Source organism: Diaphorina citri, unplaced genomic scaffold (assembly GCF_000475195.1).
Source record: "Diaphorina citri unplaced genomic scaffold, Diaci psyllid genome assembly version 1.1 scaffold139, whole genome shotgun sequence".
NCBI classification, from domain to species: Eukaryota; Metazoa; Arthropoda; class Insecta; order Hemiptera; family Psyllidae; genus Diaphorina; species Diaphorina citri.
Genome location: NW_007377576.1, coordinates 159505 through 169526, shown reverse-complemented (window position 1 = coordinate 169526; position 10022 = coordinate 159505). Strand labels below are relative to the sequence as shown.

Below are 10022 nucleotides of genomic sequence, written 5' to 3'. Positions count from 1 at the left end.
TGTGGGGTTTTTTCGGCCTTCTTCTTCTTCCTAACCCGCCGTTCCCCCAACCCACAACCTGTTAAATTTGAATGGGGAAAAAAGGCTAACACTTCGAACTTCTTATTTGAACTTAGAATATTTATACACATAAAGTTTATTGATATTTGATATTTCAGACAGGTTATTTAACACTTACGAACAAAGGTCTCTTATTGAAACTTATTAGGTCTTCACTTATTACAAAGTACTTGGAAAAATCACTCGGTCTTTCTTCTACTTACTTAATGTCTTCTGCTACACTTTACTTCTGATACACTTCCTACTAATCACTTTCTTCACTACTGCCTTTCAACTACTAAACTTCACTTGTACTAATTACACTTTCTATGAGATCCCCCTTGCTATATCACCCTCTTCTCTAACTTTGGATCTCACAAAAAACTATAACTATCACGACTCTATGGCTACTTCACAGCGACTCTAATGGCTACTTCCTAGCTACTCTAATGGCTGCTACATAGTGACTCTATCGGCTACTACATATTGACTCTATCGACTGCTACATAGTGACTCTCTCATTTCTCTTTAAAACAGTAGTCATGGTGGATAAAGAAAACAATACCAATAAAAATCAAAATTATGGACAAAAACATGAACATACAAAAATAAAGAAAGAAATAAAATCCTAGAACCTAGATACCTACATTTTGCTACTAGCAATTTTTCTCAAGGAATAAAAATATTTACGTATCTTTGAATAACAACATCTCGCGCGGATGAATACGCTTGACTCAGGAAGTAGGAGAATGAAGTCACGGGGTCAAGGTCATCGCGCGTCCTTTCCATCCCTCAAACATCGGCTTCTCTCTTTTGTGCTGATCTTCGCTCGTGTGTCCTTGAAGCTGCGCTGCGCTGAATATTTTCTTCTGCTCCTCTACACTTCTGCTTTGTTCGTGAAATGTTTGTACTCTTCTACGCTGATGAAATGAAATTTTGAAATGTATGTACACTTATGAGGAGAATGTTTTTATACTTGAACGCAATTTCTACTTGAAAAAATGTTGCTGGATTCACTGTCTGTTATAAAATGTCTATCTGGAACTACCTACTGGAACTGTCTCTTACCCAAAGTGGGTAACCACACGCTCTGCTACCAAACAAGACGCATCAAAGGAAACTCGCAGTAATTCCTCGCTTCGTGTGACCGTGTCATATATTGCCGGGCGAGTTCCCTTGCCTATCCACTCGCATTCATCCTACCTTTCTTCCTTTTCACGTATCTGAACTACTTTCTTAATTCGCGATTTTCGCGACATTGGCGGCCCAAAAAAAAGAAAAAATGGGCCCTAATAAAGGACTAAATAAAGTTACGATAACAGTAAGATACCTGACTAATACAATGAACAATATGGTGTACCTGACTGAAACTTTCAAACATTCAAAAAACAATAATCTCAAAAGGTAGGTTTAGACGAAGCGAGTCTACTCGCGCATTTACCTCGCTTCCGCTCCCTCGCGTCGTGTAGATGGGTAAAATCCCCCGAGTTTCCTCACCCCGAGCAGCACTCGCAGCGAGCCATCGCCAGTCGGTTTTTAATCACGCATCAAAGGAAACTCGCAGTAATTCCTCGCTTCGTGTGACCGTGTCATATATTGCCGGGCGAGTTCCCTTGCCTATCCACTCGCATGAACTGCCTGGCTCACCCTTCCAAGCGAGGAAACGCGTTTCGTGTAAACAGTGGCACGAGGATGAGTTTTGATGTGCGAGGAGGAAACGAGTTTTGGTGCGCGAGTAGACTCGCTTCGTCTAAACCTACCTTAAAATACATGTCAGTCCTAAATGTCCTAGCTACAAAAAAACATAGTCATAATTTCATAAGTAAATATTCTCAACTAATAAATGACAAATTACAATTTCAAACTGACAAAACCTTCTAAGTAACAATAACCATTTAAGAAACAAAACTATAGGAACAAATTAATAGAACTTTATCCGTTCTGCACAAACTCAATAATAAACTACAATGAACAAATAAAGAAACAACAAAATATTAGGTACCTACGAACTTTATCAAATTAATAGAACTTTATCCGTTCTGCACAAACTCAATAATAAATTACAATGAACAAATAAAGAAACAACAAAATCTTGGGTACCTAGAACTTTATCTGTTCAGGTCAAATCTAAAAAAAAAAAACCAGACACCCCGCGCCACTGATTTTATGACACGCTACCGATGACATCATCAGAAATCAACCCCCTCCCCCTCTCTTCCTCGTGCATTAATCATCCCTAATCATTCTGGTCTTGATCACCCTCAAGGTTACTCCAATGAGTAATCAACTAACTACTAACCAAACTTTATTCTTGAGTAGTATTCAGCTACTCAGTCCACGTTTCCAACTTGCCTAGTCAAGAGCGCGCGATTCTTGTGATTATTTGAAGAAATAAAATAAATAAAAAGTACGAGTTTAATAGAAGATTTAACCAAGCCTTGCAAATTTTACGTTTTTTCTTTCATTTAATTTTAATATTATTATTATTATTATTATTTTTAAGTCATTATCGCGGACAAAATAACCAAGAAACCATATTTTTTGCAAAGTTAATAGTTCCCGTATATTCAAGTGCCTGAATTTTAGAGTAAACTTGGTAATTTTGAGTTTTTACCGGACTAAAAACAACATTTTTCGTTTGGTTTAGACAAAGTTAATCGCTGACAACATAGTTACATAGTTGAAAATCCATATTTTTCCAAACTCGCGTCCCCCCCCCCCCCAAAGGGCCTGAAATTATGAGTTATAAGGTCGGGCTTTAAAATGTCAGATAGCATTGATTGAAAAGTTATAGGGCAAAGTGCAAAAACTTGTGTAGTTTTCCGTGTGATCTCCCCTCGTAATATTAGTTGTCTACCTGTGATATTTCGTTTTTCTATAGTTTGATTTAATAAAACTACTTGAATTTTTTAACTTTTTTGAAGTTTTAAAACGTTAACCGTTTGTACCTACTTTATGGACCCTAAAAAATGGAAATTATAATACTGATTGGAACATAAATAATTGTTTTCAAGTGTGCAACATACATATTATTATTCTCCTTTTTGAAACCCGCAATACACGAATTCTTTCAATATTGGAACATTTTTTCGTCGTTTGTAACACTACTGATGATTTTTTGACGTTTGATTTTTTTCGGAGTACCTATATTAGTGAGAACTTTTTGAGTTTGGAAATAATGGCCGACACGAAGCTGGTTTGGTTTTCAATTTCAGCGGAACTAGGTGACTATCATCCGGATGAACATAAGCCAGGCTATCTATCTGGATTGTCATTGGTGCCAGGCCAAACGGAAGAGATGGAGCTGAAGATTGAAGAACTGCACAAACTACACAAGTGAGTATTATTTTGCCACCAATTCTTCCTTTGTTTCTTCTTCTTCCTCGTCTTTTCCCGTGTTCAGACAGGGTCAGCGTTTTTCGTTAGCCTCTCAATCAGCCCCTAGCTAGGGTGATCGATTTCGGCTGACATTTGGTTTTGGCTAAAGACATTTTAAGAGTGAATGCCTTTCGCTTTCGCAATCAACCTTTTTACTATTTCTTTTGTAAGGGGATTTTCACAATAATTCAAACAGGTGGTCCCATTAGAACGAAAAATTATCAACATAAGGAAGTTTAAAGGGGTCAATTCAGGAAGATCACAAATCCGCTTTTTCTACAAAGGAGGAAAAAATTGACTTGCCCCTTTCCCCCCCTCCATCGCATCGATTTCATGATGGGTTAACTAAAAATATGTGGTCGGTAAGCCCTTGTTACGAATAAGTAAAATTAATTTCATCTTAACCCTTCCCGTTCCCAGAGGACAATCACCGGCGGACGCCGAGTACAACTATCTGGAGCACGCCAAGCGATGTGAAATGTACGGGGTATCCGTACACGGTGCCAAGGACTCGCAAGACCGTGATATACAGCTTGGAGTCACCGCTAATGGCTTGGTCATATTCCATGCCGGGGCTAGGCTGAATCTCCTCTCGTGGGTTAAGATTGTGAAGATCTCGTTCAAGCGAAAACAGTTCTTCGTGCAGTTGAAACGCGAGCCGGTAAGACTCAATTTAGTGTAAAATGGGGAATCAATTTACTATGAATCTCACAAGTTTTGGGGGAATCAAGTTACTATGAAATTATGAATCTCACTATAAGTCAAGTTTTGGGGGAATCGCACTGTAAGACTATTCTATTCTAAAAATTAGAGTTTGAGGGAAATACCATAGTCCATAGTGCTGACTGAATAAAATCATGTCTCGGCTGGGATCGAACCCGCGCCCTCCTGTTTACCAGGCGAGCGTCTTGACCACTGAGCGTCACCAAGGCAGACTATGAATAATAGTATGTTTTTTAGGCCTGTCTCACATTGGAATCGTAGTCTTGCGACTTTTAGTAGCGCGTAGTAGCCAGCCTGCAAAACAAACCATTTGATCATTACTTTTGAGCCATTTTTGATGGAGTAATTGACTTGAAACTTGGTACACTTGTGTATTGTGTATGACATTAGGATATTTAAGTAACAATAGCATGTTGATAATTTTCCCTCCTGCAGAGTGAGAACTACGACACTCTACTCGGTTTCAACATGACAACTTACCGGTCGTGCAAGAATCTCTGGAAATCATGCGTCGAACATCACACGTTCTTTCGTCTTCACTCCCCGCGCCGTAGTCGCAAGTTTCTACCTCCTCCTTTGTCGTTGGGATCTAAGTTCTTCTCTTCAGGACGCACCGAGTATCAAACATATCAGCAGGCACGGCGGAGTGTTAGCACACAGCGATCCTTTATCAGGTAAGAATAGACCCTTAAGTTAAAGGTAAGTAGGTGAGGTTGACGCCGGAGGCCTTCTCTGCCACCTAACCTTTAAGATGTGTCCAAACGAGGTGAATCTATGTTGTCGAGGCAGTGTGGACGTGTTAGTCAACATCGGTCGATGGCCGGTCGGCTATGTGTGGACACACCTTTAGGGCGCCATTATTATGTGTTCAATTTCTCAAAACTGGAGAAATAATACAGCCTTGCCTCACGCCTTTTAGGATGTTGAATTCTTCTGATACTCCTGAATTTGTCTTTACTTTCCCCTTCTGTATCGGGTTTAAATACTACAACGAAACCATATCACATCACCAAGTCATGGTGGCTTGCTTGTTAAGGTCTCTGTTTCCTAATCCAAGGTCTTGGGTTCAATCCCCAGCTATGTCCAACTGATGAGTCCAAATAAGGACGAAACACGTGTCTTGGGCTGCTTAGTGATTTGGTCTGGTTTCGTTGTATAACTCATGTAGTGATTTAAAGGATAAATGTTAAAACAAAAATAATAATAATAAATATGTTACAATCCTACATACAGGTCAAAAAAAAACTTTCAATATTAATAATACTGTTTCCTGTGTTTTCCGCTAGGTGGTGCTAATCAACGGTTGCGATGTGAGTGGAATGCATCATGAACAAGTAGTCAACATCATTAGGACATCCAGAGACACTCATGGCGAGCTAGTACTTACTGTTAGACCTAATGGTAAGTGAGAAACAAATATAAAATAGGATAAGGAAAGTAAAAATGTAAATCATGATTTTTTTTTTTTTTTTGGACTGCCAAAAAAATGAATTTTATTATTTGTGGTGAAGCTGAAAGCCTACTCACAATAGATCAGTTGCGCTTACTTGGGTCATGTTTCAAAGTCATAGAGCAGGAAAAATGAGGACCAACGGATTTTTTCTTTTTCTTCTACGACTTCTAGATCCCGAGATAAATCGATTGAAAAAAAACACGGGTAAATCGTGAACTTTGACGTCACGGCATACGCTCCCGTAAGCGATGACGTCACATCAAATGTCCCGAGCGAGGCTGGTCTCACGAGGCCCCAGATGGTCCTATATAGATTTTTTTTTATTTTTTCGTTCCTTATGTTCTGTTTCTTTGTAAATCACAAAATATTTGCACTGTGCCAAATCCAAATGTCAAACTCCATAATCAATGCAAAAATCAGTCATTCTTACGACAATCGAACCCATTGAATAAATCATTGACGCACGAGCTATCACATTGTTATATCCAACTGATTATGAATAATTATTAGAATTAATTAACTTACACTGTCTGGCTAAAGGACGTTAAACTGACTATCTGGTACGGCTGAAAAGATCCTTCTGTCAGGTGTACGTGATACCTGTGGCTGGACTTAGGTAGTAGAGAGGCGTTAATCTCACTAATTGGTTTCACCTTCCATTCGAGAGTCTAATTGCCCTTCATGAGATGTACAGTACCTAGTGACTAACTGTCAGTCCATCACCCCTATAACCATTCCGGCAGCCCCATAACCATTCTGACAACCCTATAACCATTCTGGCAGCCCTATAACCATTCCCCGGTACCGGGATATTTCACCATGTAAGTAATTTGCCGACCGAAAATATTTCGATAATAAACTACGCTAAATTATTTCAATGATTGGGATACATCCCGTATCCGCTTATTTAGGTAAGGTTTTCACTTTGAAGAGCAGAAAAATTGATGAACAGAGACAGAAGAATGACATAGACGAATTTTCTTTTATTGAGCTGCATGGAAAACGAATACTTTGCTTCTACAATTTTTTTTTCTACGACTTCTAGACGAGCAGTCTCTTCTGTGTACTCGTCTTCTACATCTCCGATTTGAGATAATACAGCCTCTAATCCACCCAACTCATTCCTACTTCTAGTAAAATTTCTCTTTAAAACAGTAGTCATGGTGGATAAAGAAAACAATACCAATAAAAATCAAAATTATGGACAAAAACATGAACATACAAAAAAAAGAAAGGAATAAAATCCAAGAACCTAGATATTTTCTCAAAAAAATGATGACAAAATCCATGCCTCGGCTGGGTTCGAACCCGCGCCCGGTTCAGTTCCCGCACAGAGCGAACTTAAAACCTAAGCAAGTAAGGTTCGTTCTCGGAACGGCTGGCTTTCTTCTATCCTCTTCGATTTCGGGACGATAAGGCCTTAGTCGTTTCAGTTCCCTCTATCAAATCTCTTAGGATATGTAATTATGTAGTCCCTTTATCGCGGCAGTTCAATATTGCACCATTTGATTGACTTTTAAAACAACATAAGTACCCACAACGTTGTTTTTTTGTTTACAAATGCAAAGGAAATGGTTAGTAGGTCATTCTACTCACTGCTATGTAATAGTAACAATGTTTGTTTTTCCTTAACGTTATCTTCAGTGAAGTGTACATTTTGTTCCTATGTAAGTACTATAAGCTCCTTTCTAAGCAAAAGTATTTACGTATTTCCCATGCAAACCAATAGTTCGTAGATTCGTACAAGGTTAACTTGAACCTTTAGGACTGTTTGCCCCTACAGCCCTACACTTAAGCTTCAAAAGTTAGAATAAACCTCCACAAAGTTGCCGAGTCTACTTCTTCAAATATTTCAACTCTTAACCAACCTCAGTGGTTGGACTTTGGATCTGGAGGTTGGTGGTTCGAGTCCAAGTCAAGTCATAAAATTTATCTTGGTGTAATAATTGAGGAACGATATTTGTGACAAGCATTTAAGTGTGGCTAAACACAATTAAAAATTCCTTTACTTCAACTCTTCCCAGAAGGTTCTGTAGTCTTAGGGAGTTTCTATATAAATGTATATTAATTGTACTACTTGTATTAGGTTCAAAAATAAACTATTCCGATTGTGTTCCAGGTCCCGGAGTACACAAAGGTCGATTCAAATCAGTTCGGACGACAATGCAAAGTCCAGCCGCTCACTCCGTTATGATAACAAGGTGACGTCACTAGGGTCTAGAGAACCCAAGAGAGCCTGGGACCCACCGCATCCTTCCGATGAGTAAGTAAACGTGATTGTTACATAAACCGGTGATTTGTAAAACGTTTCTTTAAAGATAACAAATATGATAGGTAACAAGGTTACATTACTCGGGTCTAGAGAACCCAAGAGAGCCTGGGACCCACCGCATCCTTCCGATGAGTAAGTAAACGCGATTGTTACATAAACCGGTGATTTGTAAAACGTTTCTTTAAAAACCACAAATATGATAACAAGGTTAGATTACTCGGGTCTAGAGAACCCAAGAGAGAGCCTGGGACCCACCGCATCCTTCCGATGAGTAAGTAAACGCGATTGTTACATAAACCGGTGATTTGTAAAACATTTCTTTAAAAATAACAAATATGAACAAGTACACCTGATAGGTAGAGGCTGGTCTTAGTTGGAATATTCTGTACCTATATAGATTTTTTTTTTTTTTTTTACGTTCCTTATGTTCTGTTTCTTTGTAAATCACAAAATATTTGCACTGTGCCAAATCCAAATGTCAGACTCCATAATCAATGCAAAAATCAGTCATTCTTACGACAATCGAGCCCATTGAATAAATCATTGACGCACGAGCTATCACATTGTTATATCCAACTGATTATGATTAATTGTTAGAATTAATTAACTTACACTGTCTGGCTAAAGGACGTTAAACTGACTATCTGGTACAGCTGAAAAGGTCCGTCTGTCAGGTCTACCTGATAGGTACCTGATGAGCACACACTATCAGGTAAACCTGACTGGTACGGCTGAAAAGATCCTTCTGTCAGGTGTACCTGATATACCTGTGGCTGGACTTAGGTAGTAGAGAGGCGTCAATCTCACTAATTGGTTTCACCTTCCATTCGAGAGTCTAATTGCCCTTCATGAGATGTACAGTAGTGACTAACTGTCAGTCCATCACCCCTATAACCATTCTGGCAGCCCTATAACCGTTCCGGCAGCCCCATAACCATTCTGGCAGCCCTATAACCATTCTGGCAGCCCTATAACCATTCCGGCAGGCCTATAACCATTCTGGCAGCCCTATAACCATTCCGGCAGCCCTATAACCATTCTGGCAGCCCTATAACCATTCTGGCAGCCCTATAATCATTCTGGCAGCCCCATAACGATTCTGGCAGCCCTATAACAAGGTTAGATTACTCGGGTCTAGAGAACCCAAGAGAGCCTGGGACCCACCGCATCCTTCCGATGAGTAAGTAAATGCGATTGTTACATAAACTGGTGATTTGTAAAACGCTTCTTTAAAGATAACAAATATGATAACAAGGTTACATTACTCGGGTCTAGAGAACCTGGGACCCACCGCATCCTTACGTGATTTGTTACATAAACCGATGTTTATAAAACGTTTCTTCAAAGACAAAAAATGATAAAGTGACATCACTCGGGTCTAGAGAACCCAAGAGAGCCTGGGACCCACGCCATGTTGAATCTAAAAAAGTCACATAATAAATAAAACCATGTAAATACGGCTTAATTCATGATTTAGATTTTAGATTAATAGAAAATTAGACATGGAAATTGATTTGTTTCCCCATGTTTGGGTTTCACAGTGAAGGCGGATTCCTGGACAAGCCCCCGCCTGGTAGTGCCAAGCTAGAAGAAGGAGAAGAAGCTGGCCCGGCCATCAGAACCACTGAGCCGGGCCCAGCCGCCATTCTGCCCGCTAGAACCACGCTCAACTTTGTCGACGACGATGTGGAGGAAGACGTGAGAAGTCCCGTGTACGAGGAAACCAAACCTGCTTCTCCCTTGCATGTGAGTAGGAGCTTTGTCAAATAGTGATTTAGTGAATTTTAGTGCTCATTCAGAAAAAGGAGCGCTGCCGGGCCTTTAAAGTACTGATCGGGGCCATAGGTAATTTATTGAGAAAATTTCCTTTTTGTTTGCCCAATTTCACGTCTTGTTCAAACTGAGGAGGTGTGTAGTGACTTTCCGTAAGAGAGTCTACTGCTTGTTCCAGCCTATTTAGCTTGGAAAGCACGCCTGCGGTGTAATGGTGCGTTTCCACTCACTCGATATTTGCCGATCGGCAAATGCCAACTGAATGGAAACGCACCATAAGCGATAGGTCGCGGGTTCGATTCCCGCGCGGAACGAACTTCATTCTATAAGATAATCTTCGTTATCGGAACGGCTGGCTTTTCACTGCCGTTTATGTCGTAGCAA

General features: G+C 39.8%; 1 protein-coding gene across 1 annotated transcript in view; it reads left to right on the top strand.

The window, feature by feature from the left end:
• LOC103504900 (tyrosine-protein phosphatase non-receptor type 4) overlaps positions 1–10022 on the top strand; it is a 32467-nt gene that overhangs the window by 4036 nt on the left and 18409 nt on the right. Inside the window, 5 exon segments of the mRNA XM_026820339.1 lie at positions 3255–3375; positions 3838–4078; positions 4576–4814; positions 7713–7856; positions 9407–9611. Coding sequence (XP_026676140.1) covers positions 3255–3375; positions 3838–4078; positions 4576–4814; positions 7713–7856; positions 9407–9611 — 950 coding nt within the window.